The 19,906-nt window shown below is 41.1% G+C and overlaps 1 protein-coding gene across 5 annotated transcripts in view; it reads left to right on the top strand.

The window, feature by feature from the left end:
* The window catches only part of SAMD12 (sterile alpha motif domain containing 12), a 489,179-nt gene that overhangs the window by 275,652 nt on the left and 193,621 nt on the right, over positions 1–19,906 (top strand). Inside the window, exon 5 of one of the 5 annotated variants that reach the window (XM_030938012.1) lies at positions 4,896–5,419. The exons of the other annotated variants lie outside the window; for them this stretch is intronic. Within the exon in view, the coding sequence (XP_030793872.1) occupies positions 4,896–4,903 (8 nt within the window). The 3' untranslated portion in view covers positions 4,904–5,419. Of the gene's footprint in view, positions 1–4,895; positions 5,420–19,906 lie in introns of those variants that run through there. 5 annotated transcript variants of the gene reach the window in all.

The raw sequence follows: 19,906 nt of genomic DNA, 5'->3' as shown, positions 1-19,906 counted from the left end.
TCCTTTGACCTTGTTTTCACTGCTCTTGACCTGTTTCCAGTTAATACAATCTTACTCCAACAAGCCACCAGGGAGGATTGGTTTAACTGGCTCCTTGCCCCACTGGCTAGTTGGACAGATAATTCTCTAAGCAGTTTGTTTTCCTCACTGTCTACACCCCATGCTTATGCTGTATCATGCCTTCATTTATGTCTTTCTTCTACGTCTTTGTCCTTTTTGACCTCTCCAAATCCCAGCTCAGGTTCCACTCTGTCCTCCAAGAAATTGGCCCTCCTCATTGTACCACTACCAACCTTTCTGGACCTGTGAATTCTCACCAGCATCTCTGTCTCTACCACACACCGTAGCATGTATCACTTTATTTGCTTATACAGTCATGCATCGCTTAGTGACAGGAATATGTTCTGGGATATGCATCATTAGATAATTTCATTGTGTGAGCATCGCAGTGTGCGCTTACAGAAACCTAGATGGTATAGCCTATTACAGCCCTAGGATATGTGGTATAATCTATTGCTGTAGGCTACAAACCTGTACAGGATGTCACTGTACTGAATACTGCAGGTACTTTTAACACAGTAGTTAGTATTTATATATCAAAACATGTTTAAACCTAGAAAAGGTAGAGTATAAATGCAGGATAAAAAATAAAAAATGGTACCCTCGTATAAGGCATTTACCGTGAATGAAACCTGCAAGACTGGAGGTTGCTCTGGGTGAATCAGCTAGTCAGTGAGTGAGTGGTAAGTGAATGTGAAGATCTAAGACATTATTGAACACTACTGTCGACTTTATAAACACTGCACACTTAGGCTACACTAAATTTATAAAAATATAATAATTGTATGGTAATAATTACAATGGTTATGATGTTACTAGATAATAGGAATATTTCAGCTCCTTCATAATCTTATGGGACCACCATTGTATATCAATTCATTTTTTACTAAAATGTCATTATGTGGCATGTGACCATACATCCAAGACCCAGTGATTGAGCTCCTGCTGAGAGCCTTTCATTACACTAAAAAATGGAGATACTGAAGAGAATAAAACAAGTCCCTGCCCTCGAGGAGTTTACTGTCTAGTTGAGCTATGACATGGGGTGTTATCCTGTTCTTTATCACATGTTAGTGCTACTCTACATGAGAGCTTGGAACTCTTCTTGCATTGTTTCCATTTCCAGAGTGATGAATGATCAATAGGACACAGTGGTTAAGAGTTCAGGAACAAACCCAGTTCATATCCCACTTCTGCAGTTTACTAGCCATTTTAGCCTCTATTTCCTCATCTTTAAAGTGAGAATAGTTATATCTACCTCTTACAATGTTGCAAGGACTGACTTTGATAAAGTTTATAAAGTGCTCAGAACTGGGTCAAGCATATACTAATCACATAAGGGAAAGGTTGCTATAATTCTTACCAAGTTGGCCTACGACACAAGCCTTTGTGGTATTTTTCCCTGGAACTCTGACCTCAGAGCAGCCCTGGGAGATGTTTCCTAGTGGGCAAGGTCCCAGCATTGTACTGTCAACCTTCCCACGTTAGTTTAACCTGAGCAGGATAGGGGGAGTTAAAACAGAAAGCAACAGTGAGTCAGAAAGTCAACAATGAATGCAAATACATATGGGGCTTCCTCTGCACAAGGATATGGATTTCCACATCCATGTTTGGTTTGAAGTTTGCTGTCTCTAGTTTGCTTCATTTCCTGGCAGTCACTAGAGGCAGAACGGAAGCTGGAAGTCAGGAAGGAATTTCCATGTAATGACCACATACTATGTGCCAAGTGGTGTATATGTATGCACATTCTCTATCTTTACAACATCCCTGCCAAGAAGATATTTTTATTCTCACTTTACAAATCAGAAAGCTGAGACTAAGAGGTTAAGTAACTTAACCAAAGTTGCATGGCTAACCCAATGCAGCTCCAAAGCTTGTGTCCGTTATATTGAGTGCCCCTTAGTAAATCAAATCCATGGAAGTCCTGACCTAGTCCAGCCTGATCTGTTTGCATTTCCCCCTCTACACAATACACTCCTTGGCCCAAGGGGTCTATGGTAGAGATGGAAACTTCAGTGAGCTTGCAACTCTATTGTTCTAATACACCTCGTCAGGTCCAGGATGAGGTAAGGCAAGCAAAGTGCTTGGCACAAAATGTAGAGGCATTTACTCTCAAGTTCATGTGTGTACAAGACCACAAATTTGCTCACCCTAATCCCAACCCAGCCCCTCCTGTTGATTGTCCTGGGATGTGGCTAATGGGATTCTCTAGAGGAAACCACAAAGATCTTCATCACCATGTTAACCAAAATAGGGCTGGGACTGGCTTGCAGGGTGTTTTATACTACTACCCTGTCAATTTTTGCATATTGCCATTTCTGGTTAGCGTCTGTCCCCAAAACGATTCCTGCCCCTCCCCCCCCACAAAACTACCTTTTATTATTTTTTCCACCAGATTTTCTCTCCAAAACTACCATGTAGCCACACAAACAAGAAGAGAAAGAGGTCACTGAGATCCTCCATCAAGGCTAGAAAATTGGTTTTAACCAATTTGCTAGCTCCACTCTGTTGGAAGTGGCTGAGTACAGGAGAATTGGGGAAAGATTGGTGCATGGGATGAGCAGGACCTACCTCCTTCTTGAGATGTGGGGAATTGCACTTGCCATCGTTGGAGCCCAGGCCAACCCTCCTTATCTTACAGATGAGGAAACTGAGGTCTTGAGAGGGTAAATGACTTCCGTGAGCTCACTTAGTTGGCCAATACTCAATTAGAGCTAGAACCCCTATTTCCTTCTCCTAGCACTTTTTCCACACTGAGTCAGGGAAATGGGGTCCACCATGTACATCCTTATCTTGACTGCATTGCTACCACCTCCACCACCAACTCCTCAAAGGAGGCACCATCCTGACTATAGCTGTGCCCATTTTTCTCTCTGTCAAAAGCCTGTTCATGTAATTGAATACCAGCAGTGCAGTACATGGCCCACCTACATAAGAATCCTCTAGAGTAATTAATTGAAAATGAAGATTCTTGGGACATTTCCTAGTTCTTCTGAGTCAGAAGGTGATTCTATCACTAGCGTTTGGGAACTACTAATCTGGATTTGGGGCTACTTAGGTCAGTGACTCATTCCATTTCTGGGATTCCTTTTGTTTTTCTTTCCTTTGGGGCATTAAGTCAGTATTGTATCATCATCTTATATTTCTAGTTCTCAGTCAAATTCAACAAGAAATGAAACTCACTGTATTCTTCATCAGACTGTAATTCGGCCAAGATAGAAATGGGAAAAGGGAAATTTCAAGGTAGGAGATATTCAATTTTCTCCTACTAAATCGGGCATGATAGAGTTATGTAGAAAGATCCCTTATCTACGACTGGTGGGTTTCAAGTCTCTTCTCAAAGACAGTGAAACACTTTTAAGATTGTTATTTTAAGTTGTAGCCAAATTATTTCCAAATGTATGTCAGTAGTCTCTTAAAACTTTTTTTTTTTTTTTTCTTTGAGACAGAGTCTTGCTCTGTCGCCCAGGCTGGAGTGCAGCAGCATGATCTCAACTCACTGCAACCTCCACCTCCTGGGTTCAAACGATTCTCATGCCTCAGCTTCCTGAGTAGTTGGGATTATAGATGCCTCCCACCAAGCCCGGCTAATTTTTTTGTATTTTTAGTAGAGACGGGGTTTTGCCATGTTGGCTGGGCTAGTCTCAAACTCCTGACCTCAGGTGATCTGCCCACCTCAGCCTCCCAGAGTGCTGGGATTACAGTCATGGGCCACCACACCAGACCTCTTAAAACTTTTTCATAAGCATTTGGTTTAGTGCTGTAAGCAAAGGGTACATAATGGTGGGCATGGGCCATTTCTGTGAATATGCATGTCTGCCACTCAGAGGGTTTCAGAAAATTTGAATTAGTTGCCAATATTTAAAATCAGATTTCAACAATTTAAAATATAAATGTTTATCTTCTATTTTAAACATTTAAGCTATTTTCACACTGGGCCTGTCACATACTGCCTGTTTGTGCCCTCTCGAAATTGATACTTCGAAACACTAATCCCAATGTGATGGCATTTGGGGTTGCGGCTTTTGGGAAGTGATTAGGTCTTGAAAGTGGAGCCATCATGAATGAGATCAGTGCCCTAATAAAAGGGGTCCCAGAGAGCTCTCTCACTTGCTTTCCACTATGCAAAGACACGAGGAGAGGTTGGCATCTGCAGCTGGCACCAGAAACTGACCATGGTGGCATCCTGATACCAGATGTTCAGCCTCTAGAACCATGAGAGATAAATTTCTGTGGTTTATAAACCACCCAGTCTGTCTATGGTGCAGCCTGAACAGATTCAGACTGGGCCACAGCCACACAATGCAATAATCTGGTGCATAGAGGTGCTCTCTTAGGCTATGGCATATTAAAGATGTTTGGAAAATATTTAACATTTCTTTTTTTTTTTTTTTTTTTTTTTGAGACGGAGTCTCACTCTTCGCCCAGGCTGGAGTACAGTGGCGCCATCTCGACCCACTGCAAGCTCTGCCTCCCGGGTTCATGCCATTCTCCTGCCTCAGCCTCGTGAGTAGCTGGGACTACAGGTGCCCGGCACCACACCCAGCTAATTTTTTGTATTTTTAGTGGAGATGGGGTTTCACCATGTTAGCCAGGATAGTCTCGATCTCCTGACCTCATGATCTGCCCGCCTCAGCCTCCCAAAGTGCTGGGATTACAGGTGTGAGCCACCACGTCCGGCCTATTTAACATTTCTTTTCTGAGAGGTGGGGTCTAGGTATGCTCCTCTTGGATCGGGGAAGTCTTAGTGACTGCTCTTATCAGTGAAATACGAGAGGCGAGGCTAAGCTAGGCATACACTGGCTCATTTTCTATCTGTTGGGACACGTGTTCAGGGCAGTGAGGCACCATGTCACAAGGCCGGCTACCCTGAGAAGGGTATGTGATGTGAGAAGACCAAGACCATGCTGTGAGAAGACCAAGCCACCTGAAGACGCCCTAGAGAAAGAAACACCATGTAGAGAAAGACAAAAAGGTTAAGGAGCACTAAGGTGCCAGATACACAAATGAAGAAGCCATTCATTTTTCATCCCCATGAGGTGATGTCATAAGGATCAGAAATAAGCCACCCAGCTGAGCCCTTCAGGAATGCCTCACCCACAAAAGTGTGAACAAATTAAAATGATTGTTTTAAGCCACAAATTTAGAATAGATAACTGGAACAAGAGGATGTCTTTCCAGCGCGCTCTGTTCTGACCCCCGTTCCTTCCTCTGGCTTTACTTCAATTGTTTTACATCCTTGCTCCTATAGGAATTTGGGTCATAATCTTTATTTAAATTTCAGTCTGGAGAGCCTTGAATTATGTAAACTTTTGGAAATTAAAATTTTTTTGAGACACAGTCTCACTCTGTTGCCCAGGCTGGAGTGCAGTGACACAATCTTGGCTCACTGCAACCTCCGCCTCCCGGGTTCAAGTGATTCTACTGCCTCAGCCTCCCAAGCAGCTGGGACTACAGGCATGCACCACTACACTCAGCTAATTTTTGTATTTTTAGTAAAGACAGGGTTTTGCCATGTTGGCCAGGCTGGTTTCCAGCTCCTGGTCTCAAGTGATCCACCCACTTTGGCCTCCCAAAGTGCTGGGATTATAGGCATGAGCCATCATGCCTGGTAGGAAATTAAAATATTTAAAATAATAATATACATATATACATATGTGTATGTGTATGAGTATATACATGACAAAATTAAGTTGTAAGGTCAAGAATGATACAGAGAGCAAATAAAATGTCTACTTGAAATACTTTACCTCCATGGGCCCCCTTGCTCAAGGTAAAGAGGCCATAAGGTCAAGAATTGGTCATCCCTGGCAATTGGTTTTCTTATCTATATAAAGGCAGCTCCCATTTATCTTTGACATGGATCAGTCTATGAATAAGACAGCTCAGCTTTTGTGTTTTCCTTTTGGGTGTATATTTATGTGTCTTGTAATGTTCTTGAAACTTTTTCCATGGCAATACAGCCTGTGGGGCAAGTGAAATGTCTTCTTTGTTGAAGCCTGTGCCTTATTCATCTTGTTCCTCCAGCTCTCAGTAAATGTTTGTTGAATAAATGAATGAACAAATGAATGTGTGTTAGTCACTGAGGGTACAAAGACAAATGAGACACAATCCCTGCCCTTGAGGAGCTCACAGTCTATTGAACACAGGCAGCAAATTAAATGCTGGTCATGCCTCCTGGGTAGCACATCCTTTTATTCAGAAACACCATTTCATCTGTGCTTGGCCTCTGTTCACACCCACATCCAGATGAAACTACAAGATGTGTGAAAACGTGCCCTGGAGGAGCCCCAACTGGGGCAAGGGGCTGCAAACCACCTGCTCTGAAGAGACAGCCTCTCAGTGTTGAAGTGAGTGCATGGGGAGGACAAAGAGAGGACCCACCCGTAGCAGCTGCAGGAACAGAGACACAATTACTCAGAATCACCCTCAGGGACCTATCAGAAAAGCAACAACAAAATCACTGCCGCATCATTCCATCAGGCTGTACTTGCACAGACCGCAGAAATGCAGTGAGGCTACTTGATCAGCACCACTCCTCAAAGCTGCGGCTACAGCCAAAAGATTCAGGACAGACACCAGAGTTTTGCTTCGTTTTTTAAAAGAGATGTGAGGAAGGCCCTGATTATAATCAGCCTGCTCCCCTCCCACCTACCCTCCCCATGCATTTCAAGGAATTGTCTTTTTTCCTTCTCTAGTAGGGCTGGCAAAGTGTCAGCTTGTGCATTTTTCTTTCTTTCTTTCTCTTTCCTTTTCTTTATTTTCTCTTTATTTTTTAAGACAGGGTCTCACTCTGTGGCTCAGGCTGGAGTGCAGTGGCGCAATCACAGCTCACTACAGCCCTCACCTCCCCAGCCTCAAGTGATCCTACTGCCTCAGACTCCCAAGTAGCTGGGACTACAGGCATGCACTACCAAGCCTGGCTAATTTTTTAGTTTCTGTAGAGAGAGGGTCTCCCTATGTTGCCCAGGCTGGTCTCAAACTCCTGGCTGGCCTCAAACAATCCTCATACCTCAGCTTCCCAAAATGCTGGGACTACAGGTGTGAGCCACTGTGCCTGGTCCCCTTTCTTTCTTTATGAGGTTGTTAGTAAAGTAGGACAGAGGGGAAGCAAAGATCTTTGTTTAATCTTAGAGATAGGTGGCGGCTCATTCTTGATTCTCCCAGTGAGTTAGGGTATCAATGTCAATATATTGATATGATCAACATTTTACAGAGTGTTGATTAACATTCATTTGGGTTTTGAAGATTTCTATTTGTTTATGTTAAATAACAAAAACATGAGGTTGTCAGGAAATTGTTAGGGAGGGATGCCTTTGCTGTCCTGTCAATTTCCAAGCAACAGGGAGGCTGAGCTATAGGCAGAAATGACTTTCCGTGTGCAAAACAGAACTTGATGAAATACTTAACCAGTAGTTGCTGCCTTTGCTCAATAGATTCTGAATGCCTTCAAATAGAAATCCCAAAAGAAAAGGTAAAAACAACAGCAATGGCAACCAAACTCCTCTCTTCTTCATAGTCTAAAAGTTTATCAGCATCTTAACATTTTGAGGAAAACACATTATCTTTATCAGAGTTCATTTTCTTCTTTAATACGTTGTTTTTTAGTCCATTTCCATATTGGAATTCAAAAAGTAGACACAAACTCACTGTCTTGGTAATTAGGCAAAAGGATAAGAATTGATATCAAATATTATTAAAATTAAATAGCAGCTGCAGAAACTATTAATAACAAGGGGTTATTAACTTGCACATCTTATGTACTGACTGTATGCTTCATCCAATTCTAGCTGAAGAGATCCACTTTCTAAAAGGGAAGAATCTATGTCTTTGGGAAAACATAACTTGCTTGCTAATCTTTGTTTCTGTCCTTTTAAGTTTCACAACCTTTCTTGGATCTGTAGTTATACAATACACTTAGCTGTTGAGTGTTTTCTGTGTGATCTGCTATCCTGATGATTTCAGTACATTTAAATCTAGAATCTCATGGCCCAAGACTTCTGTCTTTAGATAGGTGCTACAATGTTAAGTGAGTAAAAGCTGTACAGTAGTCTCCCTTTATCTGTAGGGGATACCTTCCAAGACCCCTGGTGGAAGCCTTAAAATGGCATCCTATGTATAGTATGCATGAATTTCTTTTTGTTTCTTCACAATTCAGTGGATAGAAGATTCGTTCTTACCATAGATCTTAGCAACCTCAGCATACATTTTTGTTGTTGTTTCCTTATTAAGTTGAGAACTTTCAGTATTTCACTTAAAGGAATCGATTTACAGCTTCTCTTTGGCATATCCTGATTGCCAGCATCACTACTCTTGAGCTTTGGATCAATTACTAAGTAAAATAAGAGTTGCTTTAATAGAAACACTGCATGTCAGGATGGTCCATCTGCAAACCAAGACGGTGACTAAGGAGGGAGTGTCTGCAGTGTGGATACACGCTGAGTTTATGTCCTTCTTTGGGACAGCGTGTGGGAGGGCATGAGATTTTATCATGTCCTTTAGAATGGTATGCAACTTAAAACTTATGAATTGTTTATTTCCGTAATGTTTCATGTGATATTTTTAGACTGCGGTTGACCCTAGGTAACTAAAATGGCAGAAAGCGAAAATGTGGATAAGGGGGCGCTACTGTATTGCCCACCCTGCAGGACATGACTAGAAGGTGAAATAAAGAAAGCATTAGGGCTAGGACGTTTCTGGACCCACAACTGCAGTGTGATGCAAAGACCTTCAACATGCCACAGGACAACAAATTTTAAAAAGAGATCTAGACTTGAAAACTGGTCTCCATGAGCACAGTAAAATTAACTTGAACTCTCACACCACATTTTTGGGAAGTGGGACTGGCTGAGAAAATGTTAGAATAATTTTCAAATATATAAAGAATTACAAAGAGCAATGTTTGCAACTTCAAAGTAAGGGAGATCAAGACAGCATGCTTGGTCTTCCTGCTTTGGAGGGATTTGAATCAATACCTTAAAACCCAGGGCATGTATAGGGACAGTGGTGTGCAAAAGCAGAGCTGGCATGCAACATGGATTACTGGTTCCAAGTCAACAATTACTAGGACCCGCTTGGTTTGCATAATCTTGTCCCTTAATCTAGAGTGCTGAGAATTTCAAATGGAGACAGTATGGGTAGAATTCCTGAAGCATAAGGCCCTTTCTTCCTCAATTCATGAAGATAATTCTATCATGATAAAAATCATAGACTCAAAAGAAACTTTGAAAGGTTGTATTGTCCATGCTCCTGATTTTAGGTAAAACCATGTATGACCTGTCCATAGAAGAGAGAAACTGTGCTTGTTTTTAAGCTTTCGAGGAAATGATCATATTGAGCCCTCTCTGATAATGTATCCTGATGTTTAATTACCTTTTCTAGAAGGAAAATCCTGGTATTGTTTTAGAGTTAGTCAGAGCTGGGTTCAAATATCTTCGCCGTCACTCTCTGATCATGTGATTATCATCAGATTACTGATGCCGAATCTTAATGAACTAATTTTCAGTGTGGAAATAACATCTCCTTACATCATGAGGTGGTTTTAAGGAGTAAAGAAAAACATGTGGCCTGGGCGCAGTGGCTTATGCCTGTAATCCCAGCACTTCCAGAGGCTGAAGCAAGTAGATTGCTTAAGCCCAGGAGTTAGAGACCAGCTTGGGCAACCCCATCTTTACAAAACTACAAAACTTAGCTGGGCTGGTAGTGTGCACCTGTCACCCTAGCTACTAGGGAGGCTGAGGTGATTGCTTGAGCCAAGCAAGTCGAGGCTGCGGTGAGCCACGATCATGCCACTGCACTGTAGCCTGGGTGACCCTGTCCCAAAACAAAATACAAGTGCAGTACCTGCCATAGAAAAGGTCCTTAAAGCATGTTACTTCCCTGTTCCTATTTACCTAACCTGACATCTCATATTGCATTCCTAGTGCCAGAGTAAGAATGTTCAACGGCTAACCATTCCCTAGGGTGGTAGATAGCATGGCAAAACTGAAAGATTTGGCATACACTTTAATGATAAACTGGCTTGCCACCCTCGGAATAGCAAGATAAAAGTGGAAAGCATTTAGTGTGTCACACCAGGTTGTGGGAGAATCAGTAGTTCCTGAAAATTCTTTGTTCCTGAAAATTTGACATTGTACTTGGGACTTTGGACAAAGTAGCTTTATGTCAAGTCCCCTAAATAGTGAGGAAAGACAATTTCTTGGAAAATCAACCTCAACTACTTTGCAGTATTGGGTGAGAGGGCGGGAAACATGATCCTGGTGGAAAGCTGCGAGTTACATACACAAATGGAAGAGGAGGGAAAGTCTGGTTTTGTGGGTGAGACAACGATAACAGTCCTGGATGAGCCACACTGGGAGCATTGCACGTAGGTAGAGGAGTTTGAGGTCTTGGATATGTACTACCAACCGATGCAGGAAGTTCCTCATTTATTAGTGGCTGTACCTTCATTAGGGCTAGGACGTTTCTGGACCCACAACTGCAGTGTGATGCAAAGACCTTCAACATGCCACAGGACAACAAATTTTAAAAAGAGATCTAGACTTGAAAACTGGTCTCCATGAGCACAGTAAAATTAACTTGAACTCTCACACCACATTTTTGGGAAGTGGGACTGGCTGAGAAAATGTTAGAATAATTTTCAAATATATAAAGAATTACAAAGAGCAATGTTTGCAACTTCAAAGTAAGGGAGAACCGGGCATGGTGGCTCATGCTCATAATCCAGCACTTTGAGAGGCAGAGGCAGGAGGATGACTTGAGACCAGTTCGAGACCAACCTGAGCAACATGGTGAATCCCAATCTCTGCCAAAAATACAAAAATTAGCCAGGTGTGGTGGTGCATGCCAGTAGCCCCAGCTATTCTGGAGGCTGAGGTGGGAGGATCACTTGAGCCTGGGAGGTTGAGGCTGCAGTAAGCCATGATCGCTCCACTGCACTCCAGCCTGGATAACAGAGCTCCCTGTCTCAGAAACGAAATAGAAAGAGAGAGATTCCAAGTGATGCTCAAATTATGGGAGATGTGATTCCAATTTGATTTGAGAAGAACTTCCTGACAATAAGAGTGATTTATTAAAAATAAAGAGGAGGCCGGGCGCAGTGGCTCAAGCCTGTAATCCCAGCACTTTGGGAGGCCGAGACGGGCGGATCACGAAGTCAGGAGATCGAGACCATCCTGGCTAATACGGTGAAACCCCGTCTCTACTAGAAAATACAAAAAACTAGCCGGGCAACGAGGTGGGCGCCTGTAGTCCCAGCTACTCGGGAGGCTGAGGCAGGAGAATGGCGTAAACCCGGGAGGCGGAGCTTGCAGTGAGCCAAGATCCGGCCACTGCACTCCAGCCTGGGTGGCAGAGCAAGACTCCGTCTCAAAAAAATAAATAAATAAATAAATAAATAAATAAATAAATAAATGAATGAATAAATAAATAAATAAAGAGGGGGGAAGGGAGGAGGGGGGAAGGAACAGGAAGGGGAAGGGGAAGAAGAAATTGTGGTGAATTTCCTACATATCTTAGATACAAAGGCAGGTATCTCTTTACTATAAAATGAGCATAGTCATTTCTGAATATCAAAGAGCTGGTTTTTATCTTTCCATCATTGTTTCATGCACCAAAGAGATATTGTGTGCATAGCTTATGCCAGGTACGGTGTTGAGGTCTAGCATGATCGGATGACAGACACAGGCCAGGTACTCAAAGAGCTCACTGACTGGTGCCTGATGCTCAATAACTGGTTGTTGAATAAATATGTAGATAGAGATATGTAAACAGATAAATTAGAATACAATGACATAAGTATTAATAGCTTCTTTGATAGTAATTTGTTTATATTTCTAACTATGGGAGTGCTTTGCAGAAGATGTGCTGTTTGGGCTGCATCTTGAAAGAAGATTATTGGTTTGCAGGATGGGCACTGAAGGGATGGGACACCAAACCCCCCCCCCCGCCACACACACACACACACACACACACACACACACACCCCTATCCACACGCACACACACACACCAGAGGCATGGTGCCTGGGCTATTTGGTCACTGAGTACAGGGTGATTGGATTACAGGTTATATGAGTGATCAAAGGGGAGGTTAGAGGAGAATGGAGTACATAAACCCTGGTCCTTTAAAGTATCTCTTGAACTCCTAGTGACTAACACTTGACTATAAGTCAAGTCCTTCTGTATTTAATACTCCCTTGATCTGTCCTGAAAATGGGACACTCCTTCTTGGTCCTAACTTGTAAGTTTAAAAAAACAAAAGAATCATAACTTATTCTAAAAGGTAGGTGTAGATGAGGAAATTCTTCAACTAGGGAATATTTTTAACATCAACATCAGCTATTCATGAACATCCCTTCTTTTTCAGAAGTGATGCACTTGGGAGCATGATACAGAAAGCTGAGCAAGCCTGGCATTGGCTTCTACCCAGAGAGTGGTGGAACTTGATGTAGGAGGTAGATGAGAAGGATTTTCAGTGAGGTTGGAGTCCCATAACACAACAAACTTGTCACTGAGCCCCTGTCAACTTATTTTGTTGCATAAAAATCTCAACTGTGCACAGGGAGGAGGTGACTGTTGGAAATCAGAAGTTCAGGGAACAAGCCTCTGGCAGACACTGGCTTTTAGAGCTTAGGCTCTCTCCCACCAGGAGAAGATATGAGTGAGAGAAGAAGAGGCTGGGAGCTGCAGTAAATCAACTCAGAAAAGCCTTTCCTGCAATAACTGTGTGTGAGTACCTTCTATTTTTCAGGCACCGTGCTAATGCTGGAAGACAAATATCACACATTCCCTGCCCGCAAGAGTCCTGGGTTTTCCTCATGAGGCAGACATTTCCTCGGGAAGACAGATTACTAAGCATGAGATAAATATGAGGTCACTAGAAGGGCCCCTAACTTCCCTTAAAAGGGAGAGGTTCAGAAGTCAAGAAGCAGGGGACTCCAGAACTGAGACTTAACAAGGGAAAGCGTTCCAGAGATGGTGGTGAGATTCAAGAAATGGACTTGTTTGGTGTGGCTGGAGTTTGTTGCTTGTGATGGGGCAAGTATGAGGGCTAAGACCGAAGTAGAGAGAAAAGCAGAAAAGCATGTTACTATGGTATTGGAATGTCAACAGTAAACCCTCACAGCCTTGTAATGGATGACGCTGTGGCAGAGCACCCAGTGTCATGCAGCTGTGAGTCGAGGTCCCATGTCCTCTGCATACACATGCAGGCCATCATCCCAGGGCTCCTTCCTATCACAGCAATGCTTATGCTGAAAAAAGCAGGGATGAGCACAATTGTAAAGAGTAATCAGTGTTGTGACTAAATAAACAAACGACACCTGCGCATCCTGTTTTGGGAAATGAGTCAAATTAGTGAAACAAGTTGAATAATCACTGCCAATGCCAATCTCAGCCACTGCAGGGACACTGGTCATTTCTAGTTTTAATGAGTGGCTTCATGATCGATGTTCATTCATATGCGTGAAGGAGAATTTTAGGTTTATGTTTTATTTTCAATCACACATGTAATACATCATCATTGTCAGGGAATTAAATAGTTTTGCAAAAATAAAAAAACCTAAAGTTACTCTAAACATAGAAATAACCGTTAATGTTTTGGTGTTATATACTTTCAGGCTTTCAGAAGTACATATATTTACCAAAGCTATTATTTCCTCTCTTAGTTTACATTTGACTTTTTAAGTTTTTCCCCTTTGTCCCCCTTTTTTTGAAGGGGGAGCTAGTTTTGCTATATGGCCTGAGTTTTTATTTGATTCCTTTTCCCCACCCCACCCAGGGGATTTCGAAGGTGTGGTACCTGTCTTAAGTTCCTCTGATAGTTACTATCAGATGTTTAAGTAATACTAATACATGTTTAAAATCTATGTTCTAAACCTCGGGCTTCCCCAGTTATGAATATTGAGGACAAACAATCCATTGATTCACCCCTGTGTCCAAATAAGAAATTACCGTACTTTCCTCCTCCAGCTTCCCACACATACCACCCCAACCTCCCAGTTTTTGTTATTCTAGTTTAAGATTGTTGTCCCAGTCTAGTCTAATTGAGTTACTAATTCTCATATGTGGACCTCTTGTTTCAAGATTAATATTTACATTCTTCTTAGAAATTGTTGTTTTAAAATGTTTATGTTCCTCCATTTCCACACTCTTGATTAATCTCAGTTGTCATGGAGGACATCAGCACTCTAGAGTCCTTCCCTGGCTGAAAATATCTTCTTGCTGCCTTCACCTACTATGGACAGCTTGGGCTGATAAAAGATTTTAGGAATCATAAAATCACCATTCTCCCTGAAAACCACATAGACAAATGTCATTGGTATCTTTTGTTTTCCAGGGGTTCCATTTCTTTGTCCAAGATTTTGAGAAGTGTCTTTTTCTTAGAGTTAATATTCAGTAGATCCAAGTGTTTTTCTCTTTTCATTAAGTCCATAGTAAAAGCCTTTGAAACTGGAGATTTTTTTTTTTTATTTAAGGGAAATTTTCTTCCATATAAATTTTTGAAATGGTTTCTGTTGCCTTGGTTCTAATTTCTTCCTCATCTGCTTCCCCTTGTGCATCTGCTGTGTGTACTACGTCCATGTTCTTAGTCCATCTTTTTTTCTTTAATCATTTTGAGTTGCCTTTTTCAGAGTCCCTCTGAACTCTGGTGAATATCTCAAGTTTGTGCTGATCTTATGAGTTTCTAAACCATCTTATGAGTTTATGACCTTATGAGTTTCAGCATCATCTCAGAATATTTTTGCAAATACAGACTTCTTAGCCAGACCCAAGACCCACTGCATCAAAATTTCCTGCATTTGACCCTGGGAATGTATATTTTATGCATCTTTCCCTACCTTTGTATTTCTTCTTTTTTTTCTATTTTTATAGAGTTGGCAGGTACACGTGGAGATTTCTTACACACGAGTTGTGTAGTGGTGGAGTCAGGGCTTTTAGTATACTTGTCCCCCAAATAGCGAACACTGTACCCAATAGGTAATTTTTCAACCCTCTCCTTCATATTTGTCATGATCATGTCACTTAGGGAACCACTGTCCCACTTTTCTAGTTTAATCTGCTTCATTAAGGGATGATTCTCCTCTTTACTGCTTTTCATTCAGTTTTAAATTCTGCAATGGAATTATTTGCTTACTTATATTCCTTTTATAAGGTACCTTTCTTTCTCAATCTGTTGCCTCATTACCTGCCTTTCAGCAAGTTTGTGGTTTGAATAATTACTTTGAGGATACATTAAACTTTTGTATTTCTCTTGTGATCAATCTCTTCCAAAGTATATGATTCTTTAATCTTTTGTATGTTATGTTTATTTCCTCCTTTTGTGTTGAGGAACTTTCTTCATTCCATGTTTGGGACCTACTTTGTAACTCACTCTTCAGTGGTATCTTAGATGACTTCTCTGCATTCCCAGGCACTCTTAAGCTGTGACCTGCATGATACGTATTCACGTAATAAGTTTTGTCATTCAGCCCAAGGAACATGGAGAAGAGCCAAGTCTGTGAGCAGCCCCAGCAGTAGAACTTTGCCTTCGCGTTTTTCTACATATCCGGGAACTCTTGCATCAGGGCCTGTATCTCCATGTCTTCTGTATACTTAATCCAACGTAGCTACGTCTTGTGTCTTACATGAAATGTCTACCCATGCAAATTAGCTAGAACTTGCATGAGTTGGGATGATATCCTGTCTAGTTCCAGAATGGTTGTTTATTTCTTTTGGAATGGCCACATTGGTGACAATGGGGTTAGAGAAAAAATCCCCATTTTCATTGGAATTTTGTATGGTTGAGCCATGTGCATTTTCTTCCCTACACTACATGTTCCATGTTGTAGTGAGTTCTTCCTCCCCCTACAAACTGCCCTTACCCCTCCATCTTAGCCCTTATTAATATTCTTAGTATGAGAAAAGTTCTTAAAATGAACCTCTCCCATAGATGTTGGAGGAGGTTCGCAAAAAAAGTTAAGTAATAGCCAAAACTATACATAAACCCATCATTCATCTGCAGTTATGATGACATAAATTGTTCTATATCTGTGCAATGGAATATAAGCCCTAATTAGCCACATGAATCAATATGAATAAATATTAAAAAGAAAGTTGAGCAAAAGGGTCAAATATTGGAAAACATGCAGCAATGACCCATTCACATGAATTTCACAGGCAAAGCTACACAGTACGTTGTTTACACTAGAGATATATGCATAGGTGGCAGAAGTGTTTGTTTTTCAAGTGGATAATGAACACAAGTATAGCATAGTGATGATTGTAGGTGGAGAGTGAAGGGCGGGGATCAGGGAGATGCACTCTAGACCTTTGAAGATGCCACTGTGTTCTCCTTCTTAAGGTCAGGAGCTAATGCACAGGTGTTTGTTTTCTTGCAGCTTTTCATAGTAATACTAATTTTTTAAATGATTTTTAAGTTTTGATGTAACTTCATTTATAATTTTAATCACAATAATTTTAATAACTCCTGTATATATATGTGATCATTTATAATACAAAAAAAACTAAAAGTAAAAATAAACCATGTAAGAATTTACCAAGGCTGGCCACTCACTGTCCCTTCTGTGGGCCCCTCCACTGTGGCCTTAGATGACCTTATGTCCAAGATAGGGAAGGGGTTTCTGCAGAGTACCATGTTCTTTCCACCCATCTATGTTGCCAGACTTCCTAATTTAGTGATTTTTTTGTTTACTTTTCCAAAATTTCTTCCTTTTAACCTTTAGCAAACAACTGTGCTGTACTCTTAGGTGATGTACGTGTCTTTCCTCAATTCGAGGCTGTTTATGTGGCATCTGATGCAGGTTTCTAGATGCTTATAAAATGCCTTTGTTGGGCAACCTACTTCAGCACTGAGGAGAAGCTTTTTCTTATTCCTCCTCCTCTTTGGATTACTGAAGGGAGGAAGATGGGATGCTTGTTTTCATGTGAGACCTTGCTCTAGAAAGAAAAAAGATGGTTAGGGTTACACATAGGACAATATGACCAGTGATATGACTATGAACAAGGAAGAGCATCATTTCAGGCAGCACTGTGTGCATACCATCGTACCTACAGATGAGAACAGTAAGGCTCAGTGAGTTCCATGACTTCTCACTCTTGATGTCAAGGGCAAAAACTAAATTCAAACACAGCCCAAGATCCACCTGCTGTGCACTACATCACACTGCCTGATACTTTAAATCTGTGGTCAACTGAAGTTGAAGACACTTTCAGTCATTCAGCATGTATTTGTTGAGTACCTCCTATGTTCTGGGCCAGATTCTCATCACACCTAAAATATAGAATAGAACATGGGCATTAAAGAAAGAATTGCACAAATAATTATTAAGTAACAGTTGTGAATAAATTGCTTTATAATTGTACATAAGGGGGGAACCTAGATTACCAGGTTATGGAAAGGATTTATTAATGAAGTTGCCAATGATCTGAAACAATTGAAAAACCAGGAAAGCAGAGAAGCAGGGACAATAGCAATGTAATAGAGGGCCTAGCCCATAGGAAGAACCCAGAGACTAGAAATAAGTTGGTATGAAGAAATTAGCAGAAGCACATAGTAAGGAAGGCCCAAGATGTGAAGTAATACAATTTGTAACATCTCCTAAAGCTGCAATTAGGATTTTGGTTTCATCCTAAAAGTAAGGGCAAGTTTCTGTGGGGTTTAAAGAAGGGAGGAGGCATGATCATGTCTATTGGTTGTCTACTAAAAGAGTTTAAGAGAGCAGACCATGTTATTCCTGAGCCAAGATATAATCAGGAATTACTGATGTATATGAATTATTTGTTACATTATTATATATTTGCTTATAAATATATAGTATCTGTAGTAAGACTCTTTAAACAGGTGGAAATATGTCACCCACAGTCTGCATTTTGAAGATCGAAAATTGATCTGGCAAACCTTAAAAGCAATCCCTGGCATTCACAACTTTTCAAGCTGAAGATTTCTCTTCTGAATGGGAGATGTCAGGACCTTGGTGCAAGCCCCATCAATCAGGCCATCTTTGCCAGTCAGACTTTCCTGCCCTCCTGCCAATAAAAGTTTGGGCCTTGAACCCTGAATACCACTTAAGATCTTCAAGGGGCCAGAGATATGTACCATATGGCAAAATAAGTGGACCTTTATTTTAAATCAACATTTTATTATTATATAGTCTTATTCCATGATTTTAAAAGGATCCATTTAGAAGTTATTTTTAAGTATCAGATAATTAATTTCAATGAAACTTCACTTGATTTCCCGCCATGTTTCCCCTCTTCCTCTGACATTTATCCATTGTTCTTCCATATACTGTGAGACTGCTGATTATTTTCCAGAACAATCCCACATGGAGTAACTAATGGTTTAATTGGCACCTGTTTATGGGGTATCTATGGCATGGGGATATTATCTATGTCTTATGCTTTGGATGTGAATGACAAAGACAGATGAGTCAGATTTTCTGCTTTCAAGAGACCTCAAGCCTCAGAAGAGGAGATCAGAGCATCCCAAAACACTGTGATGAAGGGCTACAAAGATGGAGAACACATTCTGGATTTTCAGAAGCAAGAAAGAAGCCAGGAGCACTTTCAATTATTTGGATCTCTGTCAGTAGGAATTATCTTTTCAGGAGGTCATTTAAACACACACACACACATACACACACACACACACACACACATACAGAGAGAGAGAGAAACAAAAAGCTGCAAGCCCATGCTCCTGAAAAATAAATCACATCAGAATTCTGGGCAGTCCATTCTTGTATTCCCTATGTAATTCCCTCACTGAGTCCATCTTTTTGAATAAATCTCTGAAGTAGCAGTGCATCTGTGGGGACTCATTCATGTGCATGTCAGCAGGCCACTGCATGGTTACTTTACAGAAGGGACCAAAATAGCTATTTTCCAGTTGCTTTCATTGTTGATTCGCTTCACTGTAAATGGGATATAAAGCTGGCTATGTTAAACTAATTATACCTAAGCATTTATATTCTGCTGCTAAATGGAATCATGTAGAAGGCATCCCCCTGCCCCAAAAGAATGGGACATGTAACCATAATAAGCATTTTTTAATTAGATGAAGCACCTTGCTGCCTTTTATGGAGAGTGATTTATTAGTCCAATTTTGCACCCCATTGCCATAAAGTATCTGACTAACCAGGGAAACATATGTGGGTCCTGCAGGATTAAATTGTGTTTGGTACTCAGGATAAACCCCCAGATACCTTAAAGTAACAACTCCTTCATTGGGGGACTAGAGAGAGGATGGTGATCTCTACTAAGCATCAATTTGTATACAGATTGATAAACTTTTACATTCCTCACAGATACACATTCCTAAATAAGCTGAAATGGCTCTCTTTCCCTATTCTTGGTACTTGTCATCCTCCTGGAAATCTAAAGCAATGTAAGTCACTCCATCATCAGAGCAGACATACAGTATAACCTGGGATATACTTTGGGTGTAAAAATAGATAATCTTCCCCAAGCCTCCCCCTAACTTGGGACCCTGAGTTTTTTGGCTTCTTTTAGGAGGTGACATTTCACTTCTTTCCCTAAGTCATGGTAATTTTATGTCAATCCTGGTCCTGGAACGGTTGCTCCTGAGTTCCTTATGAGAAAACTTAGTTGTCATTTGCATTTTAGATTCCTGCAATGAATTGGCAGGCATTAGAGAGTTAATCCATCCTCTGGCGATAATTCATAAATATATACATATATCCATCCAATTCAACAGTGGAGCAGGGCGCTGTTATTAAGAAATTGAAGCACCAGGTGTGATTAAGTAAGATCACACATTTCATTCTCTCTTTAATTTCACATCAGTCTTCAGTAGCTGAATCCATGGGCTCCCGGCGTGAAGTCAG

The sequence above is a fragment of the Rhinopithecus roxellana genome, chromosome 9 (genome assembly GCF_007565055.1).
Source record: "Rhinopithecus roxellana isolate Shanxi Qingling chromosome 9, ASM756505v1, whole genome shotgun sequence".
Classification (NCBI taxonomy): domain Eukaryota; kingdom Metazoa; phylum Chordata; class Mammalia; order Primates; family Cercopithecidae; genus Rhinopithecus; species Rhinopithecus roxellana.
The sequence above is the reverse complement of the archived record's forward strand: the minus strand, read 5'-3'. Positions and strand labels throughout refer to the sequence as shown.